A 16010-nucleotide genomic window follows, 5' to 3' on the forward strand; every position below is an offset into this window, starting at 1 on the left:
GTGTAAGTCCGTGTATCTGTGACTTGCCTCATTTTTTCCCAAATACATAATCTATAAATATTCCATTTTCTCTAGTGAAAGTAATAACAGAGGTCAACTTGTAAAAGCAGAAAAATCTCACTTCTAATTAGTAAATGTGGGAAGAACACAGAAGGTTCCCTTGGTTGTGGTACAAACAGGAGAAGAATAAAGGCTTCTTCTGTCAGCTATGGTACGAATCTTGGACAAATTAAAGTGTTGCCAGGGAGTCAACTGTGCCCTGGTGAAGGACACTCTGAGAGTATCATCCCAGTCTTGGAAGGTCTGGTCCTTACTCTGACCCCAGGGGAGGTAGTTGGGCCTCCAGGAAACCATTCCCATGAGAAAACGCAGCTGTGTAGACTTACAATGTAAATTGATTCCCATATTGCCCTGAGGACATATCCAAAAACTCCCAAGTTTTGTACACATGAGAAACTTAGAGTGGATCACTTCTGTTATGATTGTTAATGAATGAGAACAGAGACTGTTAAGCATCCTTGAAGGACAAATCTATTTCTAGAGTGCTTTCCTCTATATGGTGTTAGACCACAGTACTTCACAAATACTCTCTCTGCAGTTCTTTAAATCATGTTTTTCTTGTAGGAAACATTAAGGGGTAATGAGGGTTATCTGATTTTCTTTAGTTAGTGCCACAGCTCCCCTGGTGTCATATTATATTGGATCTTCATTTGTGTCTGCATGCTACTGTGTTTATTCAGCTGTCCTAGAGACTCTTCCTGAGACTGCTTCAGGGCTGATTTTAAACCTGCTTCTCCATCCATGCACCTTTTGTGTAAGCTTGTATGTTCACACTCTTCAAAAGTACTTCGTGACAGATGGTCCCAAAACTTAATGCATTCCCAAATCTTGTGAAGCAGAAAAATCCTGAGCCAGTTTCTCAAAAGAACCCTAGGAATTTTTGTCAAAGTTAAAGGATATTTTTAGAATAGCAGTTTACACCTTTCTAAACCCAAGTTTAGAGGTAATTTCTTGGCCTTTTTTTTTTTTAAGCTTTTACATTGGTTTGATTTAGTGATAAAATACATGCAAATGGATTAATTTTTGTTTTAAAACATCTTAATCGCACAGCTTAATTAAACTTACACTGGCTTATTAAACACAAGTCCTTTACAAATGTATTTACACTTGATCAGGTATAGGCAGGGCAAATAAGCCAGTTAACTTTTCCTTTGATTTCTACTCTGCATATTGCAGGTGACAGGAAAATGGTTTAATATATAGGCTGGAAATAAAAAAATCTTAATAGCATGATTTTCGCTGTGCTGCTTTTCAACGTCCTGGTTACAGGCCTACTCTTAGTTTGGCTTTGATTTTTATAATCAAAATGTTCTAGTAAGAGGAAGAGAGAAATGTGGTTAGAACAGGCTACCGTCAATAGCTAATTTGCTTAGTATGACTTGGATTTGCTTCCATCTATAGATCTCCCTTGAGATATTTGTGACTTTATTGATGAATACATGGCTTTCTATCAGGAAACCATTTCCTGGATTTATGTCTAAGCACACCCTGGTGCTTTAGAAAATTTGCTTAAAGACAAGAGAAGCAAAATATGCAGGCAAGGTGAATTGCCTTGTAATTTTATTGTATCTTGCATATTTGCTATTCGTTTTACCTCTGCAGACTAGGAATATGTAAAAACCTTTTCCTTTTGTGAAACAAACTTTTGTGCTCTGATGTGCTGTGTGTTTTAACAATACATTTTGCTCAGAAGCAGCTGATTTTTGGAATTTCTCAAAAACAGTTTCAGTGTTCATTTTGGTGTAAAGTTTCCCAAATAATGAGAACAAACCAATTAACAAGATGATTTTTTCATTACAATATGCAGTTTTGGGAGCTGCTTTTTGGGAGATGTGAGTTCAGGGTCTGTGAGGCTCACTCTGCCACCTCTGACTGAGGACCTGGTTCCCTTCAGCAGTCAGCTGATGGCAGCAGCAGAGTTTAAGGAGTGGTTGAATGAGCAAAACCACAATAGCCAGAGAACATAAAATCTTTGGGAGAAGGTAGCTGGTTTACAGTTTCTGCCACTACCTTCCCTTCTGTTTACTATTCTTTCTTTCCTCCTGCAGAATTCACGCCAGGCTTGCCAGAAGGAGAGGCACTTTGGCTCTGCCTATACTATTAAGCCTACAACCTCCCCAGACTGGAAATTTTGCTGTTTCATTGTCATCAGTGAATAATTGTGGTATCTCTTTGCTTTAGCAAACTGGAAAATGGAAATGAAGAGAAATACAACAAAATTGCTGTGGTTGTTGATGTTCTTATCTGATATTGTGTCATTCAGCTATGAGAAATCAATGAGAGAGCGAGCTATCGAGCTGATGCAAGATGCACGTTTAATTGATGGGTATATAAAATATGTTAAACTAAACTGTCTTTGTGAATCTTGACAAGTGAGGAGGGAATGCTAGTGTTCGGATCAGTGGAGACACAGGCTGTTACTAGCACATAGCAGTTATTGTTGAAGTGATTTAACTGGAAGGAATTTTGGTTCAGGGGGTACTTACTGTAGGATTGGGTTATTCTAAATGTATCTGTAATTTTCTGGTCAGGTTTTGCCACTTAATTGTTGTTTCCCTTTACATAATGTCCTTTCTCCTTTCTGTAATTTAATGGCTTCTTTCACTAGTCATGACTTCTGTGCAGAGCTGGAAAGCAGTCATCATACCTTGAAAGGGTACGCTTACAACTTGAAGGAATGAGTGTATTTTTGACCTGGGAACATAAACATTGATTATTCTAGCACAGGCAGCACAAGTTATTCTACCACAAGTGCTTGCTTCTAAGGAGCGTGGTGGCTGATTTCAGTTCTTCTGTTCCTTCAGAAACTATAGGGAGAAAAGTAGATTCAGAAACACACCAGTTATAAAAATGGGAGAGGCAAAAAAGTTTCTTGCTGTCCTAATTAAGAAATAAAGCTTGTTTGCAAAAGAAGGGAGACTTTTAAGCATATGTTACTGCAAATATTATTGGCAATTAATGGTCTAAGTGTCTATGAACTGTGGAAGAAATTACACTTGGGTTAAAGGGCAACAACTTATTTCTATCACAAGCCCTATTTGTTTTCAATTCTAGCCACAATGACTTTGTACTGCAGCTGAGAATATTTTACCAAAATAGACTCAGTACAGTCAACTTAAGAGAACTCAACAAGACCCACACAAACCTTGCAAAACTTCAGGCTGGTTATGTGGGAGCTCAGGTAGGTATTGCCATGGTTGTGAGTCTGAGAATATATTTTTACATTTGCTTCCTTCCACTCACAAAAGTACTCCTGGCCTTGGTTTTGGCTCTTTCTGTTGAAAAAGAGAAAACAATGAAACTGAAAAGCCACAGACACTTTCCCGTAACATTTGTGTTTCAAAAGTTTGTGTTTTATAATCCATGTACCCTTAACCAAAACAGCAGCATCTGCTTTGTGATAAATAAATTAAACTTAAATCGACTTTCCTGCATGTACCGTGGAGCAGCTGATTGTCAGGAGGCTTTAATCATGTCTGGAGTGGATACTTTTGCCTTGCATTGCACTCTTCCTTTGCAGGGGGGTGGGGGTGGGGCAGGAACTGTAGTGGCAACTCCCTTGTAAAGCATAGGAAATTATTTTGGTCTGTGCTCATGAACTTCACTATTAGCAAATGAAAGTTTCCAAGTTGAAAGACGAGTTATCTAGTTTACTTGTCAATGTCTTTTTCAGTTTTGGTCAGTGTATGTTCTTTGCAGCGCTCAGAACAAGGATGCTGTACGTCTGACCTTAGAGCAAATTGATGTTATCAAGAGGATGTGTAGCAGCTATCAAGAGCTTGAATTTGTGACAACTTCACAAGGTGATGCTCTTTCTTGTAATAGAAATTTTTTTAATGGGATTGCAGGAGGTTTGTGCAAAGACAGCTGCAAGCAGGCAAGTTATCTTCGTTTCAAGAGTTACTTTAACTTCAGTTTTTACACTGAACCACAGAAACTGACTCTGTGCACTGTCCTGGCCCACTGCAGTCATGAGAAAATTTGCCATATGAATATGCACTAGTATAAGCTCCTGTTCTATGAAAATGTCTGTATTATTGCTTGCAATTTATGATCACAATTGTTGTTTAATAGTGCTGGCTTCTTATCAGTCATGAAATTACTTTGGAATTATCTTTCTTTGTTGTTTCCAGGTATCTCTGACAGTAGAAGGATTGCGTGTTTGATTGGAATAGAAGGTGGTCACTCCATTGACAGCAGTTTGGCAACACTGAGGATGTATTATGACCTGGGTGTTCGTTACATGACTTTAACACATTCCTGCAATACACCTTGGTAACTAATGTACATGTTTTTGTGTGACAATCTAATGCAAAGTAGTGGCAGCTCCAAGATTGGGAAAATATGGATTCAGACACAGATTCCACCTGGGAAAGACTCTGAACCAAGTCAAGGATGATAGGTTTTTGGGGTAAATGAGTTGGCCATGAGTGAAGTGGGAGACTGAAGGCTCTGTTACATAGTGCTTGTTATGCTGAAAATTGGGGAACTTTTAAATCTTGTTAACAACAGAAAGATGGTAGAAATTCCTCTCCCCTTTGCTTTATTAGGAAAGCTATATAGGGCAAAACAGGCCAAAAAAAAAAAAAAAAGTACTAAAAATGCATATGATAAGGGTAAATGCTGTGTAAGAACCCAGCAGTCAGCAGCCTTCAATGCTGTCCTCTCTGGACAGCCCAAAAGGGCAGGTCCCATATGCAGCTACAGAGCTGGGTACTTAATTCCTATATCAAAAGACTAGCACCTACTCTTTGCTGGATTGGCAAAATTCTTGTACTGACTTGGGAAAAGGGGAATTGTGTGCAGAGAGGGCTGAAAAGCAGGCTTTCTCACCGATAGGTAACTGACATTTCAGTGTATCTTTGTTCTCTGATGAAGATTTGTTTAATCAGAAAATTTCTGACAAGCATCTCTTTGCTTGTCTTACATTGCTTCACAAACATGTAACAGTTTTGAACTTGAAGGCATAACGTCCAGAAAACAGTTAGGAGCATAAAAAGCACTATGTGAACAAGATACGTATTACGTAGCCCGTTATCCCTGCATTTGGCTGTGTGTAGTGTAAGAAGTTTCAGTTGCTGATATTGTAGTCTCCAGAATAATATGACGTTTCTCCTCCCTTTCTCCCCTTTTTAAGGTCTGAGTCGTCATCTAAAGGAATACACAACTTTTATCCTAGTGTTATTGGTCTGACTGCATTTGGCCAAGTAAGGATCTCTTTCGAATGCTAATCTAAGCAATCTCTCATGCAACTAACGACTTCCGGCCTTCTATTTTCAAAAGCAACTTGTCATTAAAAATTAATTACTTGACAGTTCTTGACAGTTAAGGAGGTGATTTGGCTTCAGTCAAACCAAATTCCCTGTAATGTTCCTTAGGGTAAAAGAAGTGCTAGATTTAATTGTAATTGTTTTAATGCAGATCAGATGTGTGAATTAATATTCCTTAGTGGGATGTGAATAACAGTTGGAATTGCTTATTTTAGATTAACTAAGTTTTGAGCATGTGGTGATGTGCTAGTTAATTGTGAGTGAATAAATTACTATTAACAGGTAAATAGAAACCCATACAGGCATAGCATGTTTATGACTAGCTGACAGCTGTAGAATTCATTTATCTATTTACATATATCAGCTATATGGTTTCCTTTAAGGAAGCTTAATACTGACACTGTTGTCTGTAAATCTGTTTTAGGAAGTGGTAAAGGAGATGAATCGCCTGGGCATGCTGGTAGATTTATCTCATACTTCATATTCCACAGCAAAAGCTGCATTGAGTATCTCAAAAGCACCAGTAATTTTCAGCCATTCCTCAGCATTTTCTATTTGTAATCACTCAAGAAATGTTCCTGATGATATCCTCCGACAACTGGTGAGCAATACGGTTTCTGGGGCTTTGTTTTGGTTTGGATTTTTTGGGGTTTTTTTGGTTTTAGTTTTACGTCTTTTATTGGCAATGTTTGGCTAGTCTGAGTCAAACTTGTGCATTCAAGTCATGGTGTTTACTTTTCATCTCCTCATCACTGAGTTGGATTTATAAGCAGGTCCCTGAGCAGCAAGTTACACATTCGTTGCTGAGACATTTTCTTTGGGTTGTGTTTTGCCTTTGGCTACAAAAATGAAGTGTTTGCAAATACTTTGAAATTCTGGTTGAGTTTGTTTGATGTAGTCACTGACTACTGCCGATTCAGGCTACATGAGAATATAATTAATCCAGGGTAAAGGACAGAAGGAAAGCCTTGTGTTGCCATCTGAGCTTTGACTTACACAGTGTTGCTATGCTCACTGATGGATGTAGAAGGATTCATAGGTAGAGGTTTGCAGGACACACAAGTGTCCACTCATCACCTGTCTCTTCATATCTTTCAGAAAAAGAACAAGGGAATTATCATGGTAACTTTCAATGCAGATGTCCTGGCCTGTGGCAGAAAAGTTGTTAATGTTTCTACTCTTGCAGGTTTGAAGTTAATATACTGTGGTTTTTGTGGGTGGCTTCTGCGAATTTCCTGGAGTTTGTATCATTTCTGAGTTCGTGAAAATTATGCTGCTTGTTTATTTCCTTACATACCTTACCCCAGCTCTAGGTATTTTTGGAGCTAATATTCATTAAACAATAACAAGAGTTACAAGCAGTGTAGCTGGAGGATATGATGCTCCCAAACAGAGCCAAGAAACCTTAATGCCAAAGTAGTTGTTACTTTCTGGAAAACACCTTAAACCTTTGTAACTAAGGGTGGAAAACATAGGTATGTAACAGGTAATGAAAAAATCTGTTGGTGTATGTGGGCTACTTGGTGGGAATTAATGTGCTGTGATGATCATGTTTTCTTCCTCATTTGCATCTCACCAGTGTAGCTGTTATTTTGAAGATTCCTCCCTCATGCGCTTATTAACAGATAACACCTAGTTAAGCATCAGTAAATATCCGGAATACATCAACTGCATTATTAAATTTTAACTTGTACTATCAGGATGTCTTTTGACTTTTTTAAGGAAAACAGTCACCTAGTGCCAATATGTCTGAAGTGTATTATTTTGTCTTGCCAGATGCTTAGATATTGTTTTCTTTGATATTTTTTCAGATCATTTTGACCACATAAAGCAAATTGCAGGTTCAGAATCGATAGGAATTGGTGGTGACTATGATGGAGTGGAACGGTTAGTAAAATTGTACATACATTAACATCTGCTCCTTAAATTATGAAGTCTTTGATTCCTTTTGGGGAAAAAAGAAGGCAGACTAAGAGTTTTAGCAAGTTGTGTTGTGATGAGCACTAAACCAAGTTTTACGGAAGGGCACAGTGATTCCTTTTTAGAACTGCATGAAGCGGTGCTAACACTGTGAAGAAGGATCCTGACGCCCTGTGAACTCTGCAATTGTGTGTTTTGTGCGTACAAAAACAGTAATAGAGGGTGCTTTCCTCTGGAAGCCAAGGATGAATGACAGAAAAGCTGCCTGAGCCTTTATATGGTAAATAGGTTAGCCCAAGTCGATACTGCAAAACTCTTTCCTCCACTATTACTTTCTAGTGATGAAAGCCCAAAGTGTTTTTGAGCTGTGAAACCACTCCTGCTTTTGGGGCTTGGGAAGTGTTTGAGGCAAGCAAAGCGTGACGAACAGCCTAAAACATAACCTCTCCTGCTCCTCCCAGGCTAGTATCGTTACAGCACAGGAAATAAGTGCAGATTGGGTGGCATTTGCTGATGTAAGCCTAAACCTTTTTTTGGCTTTTATCTTTCTATTGAATCTTATCTCCAGCGTAAGAAAGACACGGACCTGCTCAAGTGGATCCAGAGGAGGGCCACAAAGATGATCATGGGGCTGGAACACCTCCCCTGCGAGGACAGGCTGAGAGAGTTGGGGTTGTTGTTCAGCCTGGAGAAGAGAAGGCTCCATGGAGACCTTAGAGTGGTCTCCCAGTACTTAAATGGGGCCTGCAGGAAAGGTGGGGAGGGACGCTTCATCAGGGATTGTAGTGACAGGACGAGGGGTAATGGTTTCAAACTGCAAGAGGGGAGATTTAGATTAGACATTAGGAAGAAACTCTTCACTGTGAGGGTGGTGAGACACTGGCACAGGTTGCCCAGAGAAGCTGTGCTGCCCCCTCCCTGGCAATGTTCAAGGCCAGGCTGGATGGGGCAGTGAGTGACCTGGTCTAGTGGAAGGTGTCCCTGCCCATGGCAGGGGGGTTGGAACAAGATGATCTTCAGGGTTCCTTCCAACCCAAACCATCCTATGAATCTTAATCTCTTTTTCTTTTTTTTTTTACTCCACCCCCCCACCCCAGGGTCAGGCACACTTTGGTATGAAAGTCACAGTCAGACTCATTTGTAAAGTTGGACCACAAAAACAGTGAGTCAGCTCCCATGAGAGTTAGCTAATCATAGCTCTGAATCTGTAGTCTCCAAAATAGAAACACAGTTTGTAACAAAACAACACATTTTATTGCCTGTATTTTTGCAAAGACCATGAGTTTAATTGGTGATGGAGTTGTTAAGGTCCTAAGTCCTGGTAGAAAGTAATGGCACAGATTTCTTGAGATGCGCTTATCACCACATCTCCACAGAAAAGAAAAATAGCAGAAAATATTAGTTATCTCAAAACAGTTAGACTCATGGAAATACAATTTAAAACAGCTGTTTAATGCAGGTTTTGCAGCTTCTTCTAATTTGATTTTATTCTGATAATTAGCACAATTTTGCTTATTGTAATTTCTTCAGTAAACGGTTCTGAATAGCTTTCTCTTCACTGCCTAAACTACTGAAATCAAATCAGTATTATTCTAATTGTATTTTCTTTGGAAAAATGACTTTGCAAACAACAGAGTACTCAAAATTGCCCACAACTCCTTAGCTCATACTGTGTTTTCAGGTTCCTTTTTGTTCTCAATTACACAAGTGGATTGCACCAACTCCATCTGATGCAGCAGTTTCCTCTTACTCTAAAGGCAATATAAAGGGTGGATTAATGCATGTATGAGTGTAGGTTTTTTCTTTTCTTTTAATATCCTCCATCTTGCTGTTCTGCCTATATGCAAGTGCATCTTCATTCCACAGTACACACTTTTCTTCTGCTAATGGGATCCTCTGTGCAGAAAAAGCCTTTCAATTGGGTCCTAGTCTTGCTTCCATTTATGTCAGTTGAGTTCTTAATTATTTTTTAACTTTTCAGAGGAAGACTTAGCTCCCAAGTGAGCTCACTCCAAAAGTGAATATGTGCAAAAGACTAATTTAAAATATTTTTCTACACTTTTTTCAGTGATGTGTGTTGAATGTTCTTGTGTGATTCTTGTCAACAGTTTCCCTGAGGGACTGGAAGACGTTTCTAAATACCCTTCTTTGATTGAGGAACTTCTTAGAAGAGGATGGAATGAAACTGAACTGAAAGGGATCTTAAGGGAGAACTTTCTCCGTGTCTTCAGGGAAGTGGAAAATGTAAGAAAAAAACTAAACCAAATCTTGATTCTTACTAAGAGGGGAAAGAGGAACTGTTGGTGCTCTGCTGCTTCCCCCCCAATGGGAGAGCTATGGGGGAATGTAAGCACTTAATGCAATAATTCCAAATGCTGGGAAAGAAACCAAGATGGCAAGAGAGTGTTAGCAGAATAAAGGGAGGTGAGGGATAGTAGGCAAATCTCTCTGGAACTTTTTCTCTTTGTAGTAATCTGATAAGTACACATCACTGACTTCTAAATAGAATCACTTCATGGTTTGGAGAAACTGCAGACGTACCAGCATCACAGTCTGGCTGTGTTTGCTGGTGCAGTAAGGAATGCTGACTCCTGCAAATCAATTTAATTCTTGTCATGGGATTGGGCTGCTATCCAAAAGGCTCCTGCCATGACCAGATCACTAACAAGGCATAAACATAACAACTAGATCACAATAAGCTTTAAGTGTAAATGGGAGAAGCTAATCCAGAAGCATGAGGGAGGAGAGGAGGGAAGGAGAGAGACTGTGTGAGACTAAGGACCCCCTAAATGATAACTTTTTCCAAAGCTTCTGATGAAACTTGCAAACTGGTTGCCTCCTACTGTTTTTATTTACTGGGACGAGTAAGTAGATATTATACACAAAGCCTTACAGACAACATATTTCCCAGTGATCTTTTTTCCAGTTGCCTTTTGGGGAGATGTTAAATGAACAGAAATCAGGGAATTTTGCACTGTTCTAGTTAATCTGCCAAAATATCTACCTAATGCTGAGTTGCATGTGTGGCAGACTGATATTATGAAGAGGTTGAAATTTATCACACCTAATCAATCTGAGAGATTTAGTAAATTTTTTTCCTTCTAATTTAGAGATGTTTGAAGCTCTGTCTTGAGACTATGAGCTGTCTTCAGGGATGAAAGCTTATGAGTTTGCTTAAGGTTTTCCAGCTAATGCATCCATATGTGGAGGGAGCCAAGACAAAGAGCAGCCAGGCCTGTGACTCTTACCTGTAATGTATCTGTACTGAATTCTGGGAAGTGTTTCATAGGAATGCAGACATCAGGATAATGATGTTGATTTCCTCACACTCAGATGTGTTTTTGCAATACAGTTTGAGTTGGTTCATTTGAAATAGCATTGAATTTGTTTGCTGCATAAAGCTTTTTGCTGTTGTGCCAGTCTGGCTTTCAGGGGCAACCGTTTGAATTTTTCTAGGTGCGGAACATAAGTGGGCTAATGGATGTAGGTGAAAGTGAAATTCCGCAAGAAGTAGTACAAAATTCCTGTCGCCTAGACCTACATAATCTTCGGCTTCAGACAACTAAGTCCTTTGGATCTCCCTCTGTGGCACAACCTTTTAGTTTGACATTTGTAATTGTATCCTATGTAATACTGTGTTATGAATCATAAGATCTATGGGGTCTAAAGAGAGATATATGGAATAATCTGCAATATAACTAGTTATCTTATTTGGGTTTTGTTAATGTAAAGCTATGCTAAATTTTTTAATATAATTTCTATAAATTCATCTGCATCCTCGATCCTTAATATAGACTTTAAATATTGTAGCATAAGCATTTAGAATTTGAAGTGATAAATTGTGTCATCTTGGCTAAACTGGGACCAACATTGTTAATTGGAAGTATTCACATCTAATGAATAAATCCTCTAATACATGACACATAGTTTTGGTGCCCATATTGTGGCACTTGGTATAAATACTGGAGTCCAGAATTGGCGGTTCCATACAGGAACTAGAAAATGTGATTAAGACAGCTGTGCTGTTTTCAGATACTACTTCTTGGTAAATCATACAACTTTCATCGTCAGTCAATGGCTTAGTCAGAGAAGACCACTGCCCTGGTGTATTTAAAGAGTGGTTTGATTTGGTTTGGTTTGGTTGGTTTGTTAAGCCGACAAGATGGATGACATGGCTATTTCAATTCAGATTTCATGCTTATCGCTAGCATTAGGGATCTATCCTGCAGTATTAAATGCTCATTTTTGAACACTGACCAGGACAGTGGGCAACTGGAGAGTTACTGAAGGGTGGAATTAGGTATCTTGCATTCAGGTACAGGTGACCAGACAATGTTGTATTTTTCCATAACTTGGGGACTGCTGTTGCTGCATGTTCAGGAAGCTGGGGGCAAGAATAAGCCAGGACAGACACACTCTGGCTACTCAGAGAATGAGATCTTGTTCTGATATTTTTATTGTAGTCTGAAAAGCATAAAATGAGTATTTTAAATAAAAATTTTGTTAGAATGTTCCACAGCTTTGTGGAAATCTTTTTCACATTTAAACAGTGATCCTTATGAATAACAGGTTTTATTACTTTATCTTTATTCTAGCTGCCTAAAATCAGACCTCTGTCAAAGCATTCATAGGCATGAGACTAGACAGAAATCTTTGTATTATAAATCTTCTGCTGTTTCAGCCTTTGGGACACATTTTCAAATACAAAAGGTATGTGAGGTTAGAAGCTACTGTTATACAGAAGAGCATATATTGTGATAGGCCTATTCTTGGTGGGCTAATGTGGCTCAAACCTGGAATTTTAATCAAATATCCTGAGATTCATGATGAAATTGTAAGATGGCAGCACTACATCTTTGTAGGGTCATTTCTCAGCGCTTGCTGGTAAAGGCCTTCTCATGATACTTGCTGTTAACTGATTTTTATCGCATGATACATGCTTTTATTTACTGACATGGCATCTAAAGAATTTAGCCTTAGTATAAAATAAAAGTCCTGTAATTGATCTAAGGACAGCATTTGTAAACACACGAAGTATTTAACAACTGAAAGACAAGGCTAAGCATGAACAGAATGGAAACAGCAAGTCAGTTGTTTTCTAGAGTCACTTGAGACTGTTCTACCATCCGTTTCTGCATTCCATGTACAAGCAGGGTTTCTGGAAGAAGACTGTTCTTTTATTGCTTCAAAATGAAGCTTCATTAATTCTTCTGATAAGGTGGTCTCCTTGATAAGTATATTTTGAATATACTACTGCTACTTACTGAGTTATTTGTAAATCATGTTGAATAACCTAGATGCATACCAGCCAAGTTTTTAAGAACAGTTTCTCAAGAAATACTGATCCTGGTTATGTATCTACAAGGGGTAATTACTGCCCTCAGAAGTCTTGCCTTCTTGATACTGCTTGACTGGTAACAGAACTTGTTTTACTGGTAAAATGATGAATTCAATAGGTCAAATACTTATCGTCTCATCAGTACTTCTGCTGATAGCTTCATAAGCCATTGGAAACCTGCCATCCATGGTCTCTTTTCACAGAGTTAGTACTATGACAGTGACTTTGTTACGTATTTGAAATGCAAGATGCTTCCTTATTCCTTCCAACCTTTTTCTTTCTGCTGTGTTGTCACTTTCCTGCCCACTAATTTCTACTTTTCTTTCCATACTACAGCATGAATAAAAATGTATTCCTTTTCTTAAAGATATGGATAATACTTTTATATGACTGAATCTACCATAGATGTAGATATTTGTCGTTTATTTCCTTGTTTTATCTATAGTGTATTGCACTTACTTGACTGCTTTGTGCTATGAATAACTTGTAACCTTGTAGTAAAACATATACATGAAATTTAAATAAAATATTGTTTTAAATTGTCTATAGATACTGGTGTAATCTCACAAAACAATGTAAATGTTCAGAACTCCATGCAACTCTGCTGTAGAAAGAAGGCGAGGGTATCAAGAGGGCTCTGGGTCAGAAGGTAGCCTCCCCCATGGCAGACAGAAGAAAGTCTGGTAGGTTTAACCCTGGAGCATCCTGGATGTAGGCAGTGAGCCTCATCTTCACTCAGATACTGCCTAACCTGTAGAGAAGTTTGGGCAAGTGTCTGTGGAAAGGGAACATGCATGACTCGGTCATTGCAGTGAGTCCATGATGACAGCGTTACCTGCAGCAAATCGCTCTGTCAAGCTAGTCAAGTCATAGAGAACAAGGCTTATGGGGACCTAGACAGGTTGCTTGCACCAAGGTTAGGATAACCTCTACTTCACAGCATTTCTGAAGTATGTGTGGTAATCTAGAAGTCCCTTTTTCCATTGCTAGTTACAATGTTAATTCAGAACACTTCAAATGAGTGAAACCAACATCAGAGTGCAAAATTGTCAAAGAAGAAATGAAATCTTGTGCATTGTGCAATGGTTAGGCACATGGTATCTAGCTTATCTAATAGATACAGTTTATTTTTCTTAAAGGATCAGTCACACAGCTTGAAACACATCAGAAAGGTATCTTATTAGAATCCCATTTCACAAGTTAAATCATGTAAGATATGGCTATGACTGCTGTCAGAAAAACTATACTGACCCTTCAGTCTGAGTGCTACTGTCTCCAGTCCTACTGACAGCAGCTTGTACTAGTAGTCACAACACTGCATGTCTAACAACTTGAGCATAAAATGATTGCACTCTGATTTCTGCCTCCCAATGGAGAGGATGATTCATCCTGAAATTGAATGCCTTTGCCCTGCACCAATTAATAAGAACAATTTGCATCGGTAATTTGAAATGCCTGCTAGCTCAACTGACAGATTCTATTATGGCTAGTGGTATCAGTGAAGTATCAGATATAATTGAGGTACCAACTTTGTAATAAGGTTTGTTGGATGCTAAATGGAAGAATGCAAGTCATTATTTACCTCTTCTAAATAATGAGTTGTGCTAACATGAATTCTGGAAATAGTTATTACTATTTCTGTAAATCTCAAAATCGATGTACTGTGAAATACTTTAGACTGATTTTCTAAATGAGACCCAAACCCCAAGGCATCTCTAACAACCCAAGGCTTATGCTTTCATGTGTGATACAAAGAGCCAAAAACTACAGAGATAATATTGATGCAGAATATTGATTTGATTCTAAAAGGTTGATGCCAGCAGCCTTCTCCCAGTACTATCCTTTTCTGGACTAATGGGCTTGTAGCATCTGCAGAAATAAACAACTTCAATTCTCAGTTGTCTCATCTGCATAAGTGGTGATGCTAGAAACCAAGCCTAAAAAGCCTGTTGCTGGTCTAACATACACAGCTGATCTGGTATGTGAAATCTGAGTAGTTCAGTTCATGTATCTAACTTCTACTCAGTAGGTGACTGTTTGGGCCATGGAAAGACTTTTGGATGTTTTACATTGGATATGGACTACTAAACTGTGCCAGTGCTCAATATCTGCATTCCTTCTTGCATATCAATTAGCTGCTCAAGCAATGTGCCAGCATATTTCTATGTTTTGAGGTCAGTAAACATCATACATTAAGTCTAACCACCTATATAAATACAAGTTTATTAACTTCTGTTTGATCTTAAACATAAGGTTTAGTGGGCATCTGCACCACAGAATCAGCTTTGAAAAGCCGGTATCATTGCTGTCCAACACCTTCTGGGGTAAAGTGCAGTGCCATAGCAGTTTATGCCAGTGTCAGCTTCGGCTGCTGCAGCCCTACCCTGTTTCTTTGCTGCGTGTTGTCTCCCCTGTCCCTTGTGACAGCACTGGTGTTTGTGTAACTATATGGTAAGCCGGTTCAGGGAGCTGATCTAACTCTTTTCCTCTCTCAAGTGATGGATTTCCAGCTGATCATGTCAGTGATTGGGTTAACCACGTTCAGTGTTAGTGGAGGGGAGGGGCAGAAAAACAGAGTGAGACTGCAGCAACTTGGATGTCTTCCATTTGCTATTGAAAGCAGCAACTACTCTGTTTGCTTTTCTCTGGATTTATACATTTGGAAATCATAAAATTGCTTCAAATTCTGAAAATGTAACATGCCTAAACTACAAAAAAATAAATAACCAGAGGATTCTTCCCACTAACAGTGGCTGTCATTTGCTCTTAAGATTTGTTGGATTTAATTTGCAGACCCAGAGCAGGGTGTTAGTGGATGTCCTGAACTGTTTTCAGGACAGACTGTGATACTGGATAACCCTTCTTGGAATGTTTCAGAAGGCTAAATTCAGTGTTTCAAGAACTATTTTTTTTTTTAAATCTGATCTTGATATCTTACCTACAAACCCTACATCTACGCAGAACAACTTGATATGGTGGTGGGTGTTTGGTGTTCCTATAATTTTCCTTTTTTAGTCTTTTGAAACCAGAGAAATAGAAAAACTTTTACTAAACTTCATATTTATTTATAAGTTCACTAGGTAATTTCTGTCTGAGAAAAAATTTGTGGCAACAGGAAGCATTTTTGTCCCATTTCTATATTCTAGGATCTTCAATGATTGAGCTAGAACCAGTCACTCGGTCCAGTATTACCAGATGAGCTGTTCGTAGCCTGTTTCACTTCCTGGCACTCAAATTGCAAAGGTGGCAATTCTTTCCCCAATGTCTTTACTGTTTGAGAAATTATTACAGTCTGTGAATGTTTTTTTTTTTCTTATAAAGCAAAAGCAACAGCAACAAACCACTCCTATTCCCTAATGCTGTGACTTCAAAAGAGATACTAGACTTGGTTCAGCTGCTTCTGTCATGAGTCAACAAATAGT

At 38.7% G+C, this 16010-nt stretch overlaps 1 protein-coding gene across 6 annotated transcripts in view; it reads left to right on the forward strand.

Annotated features, from left to right (window-relative positions):
- Positions 1-16010, forward strand: part of LOC104346974 (dipeptidase 2) — a 42260-nt gene that overhangs the window by 4655 nt on the left and 21595 nt on the right. For 2 of the 6 annotated variants that reach the window (XR_015183741.1, XR_015183740.1), the window contains exons 3-11: positions 2109-2386; positions 3115-3241; positions 3734-3863; positions 4194-4335; positions 5198-5267; positions 5755-5931; positions 6429-6516; positions 7142-7217; positions 9359-9494. Coding sequence is in view for 2 of the 6 variants with exons in the window: in XM_009951892.2 (XP_009950194.2) it covers positions 2253-2386; positions 3115-3241; positions 3734-3863; positions 4194-4335; positions 5198-5267; positions 5755-5931; positions 6429-6516; positions 7142-7217; positions 9359-9494; positions 10707-10901 (1275 nt within the window). In the remaining 4 variants the exon portion in view is untranslated. Of the gene's footprint in view, positions 1-2108; positions 2387-3114; positions 3242-3733; positions 3864-4193; positions 4336-5197; positions 5268-5754; positions 5932-6428; positions 6517-7141; positions 7218-9358; positions 9495-10706; positions 13164-15734; positions 15832-16010 lie in introns of those variants that run through there. The other 4 variants (XR_015183739.1, XR_015183742.1, XM_086469555.1 and 1 more) reach the window with 4 other exon arrangements.

Source organism: Leptosomus discolor, chromosome 8 (genome assembly GCF_034619465.1).
Source record: "Leptosomus discolor isolate bLepDis1 chromosome 8, bLepDis1.hap2, whole genome shotgun sequence".
Classification (NCBI taxonomy): domain Eukaryota; kingdom Metazoa; phylum Chordata; class Aves; order Leptosomiformes; family Leptosomidae; genus Leptosomus; species Leptosomus discolor.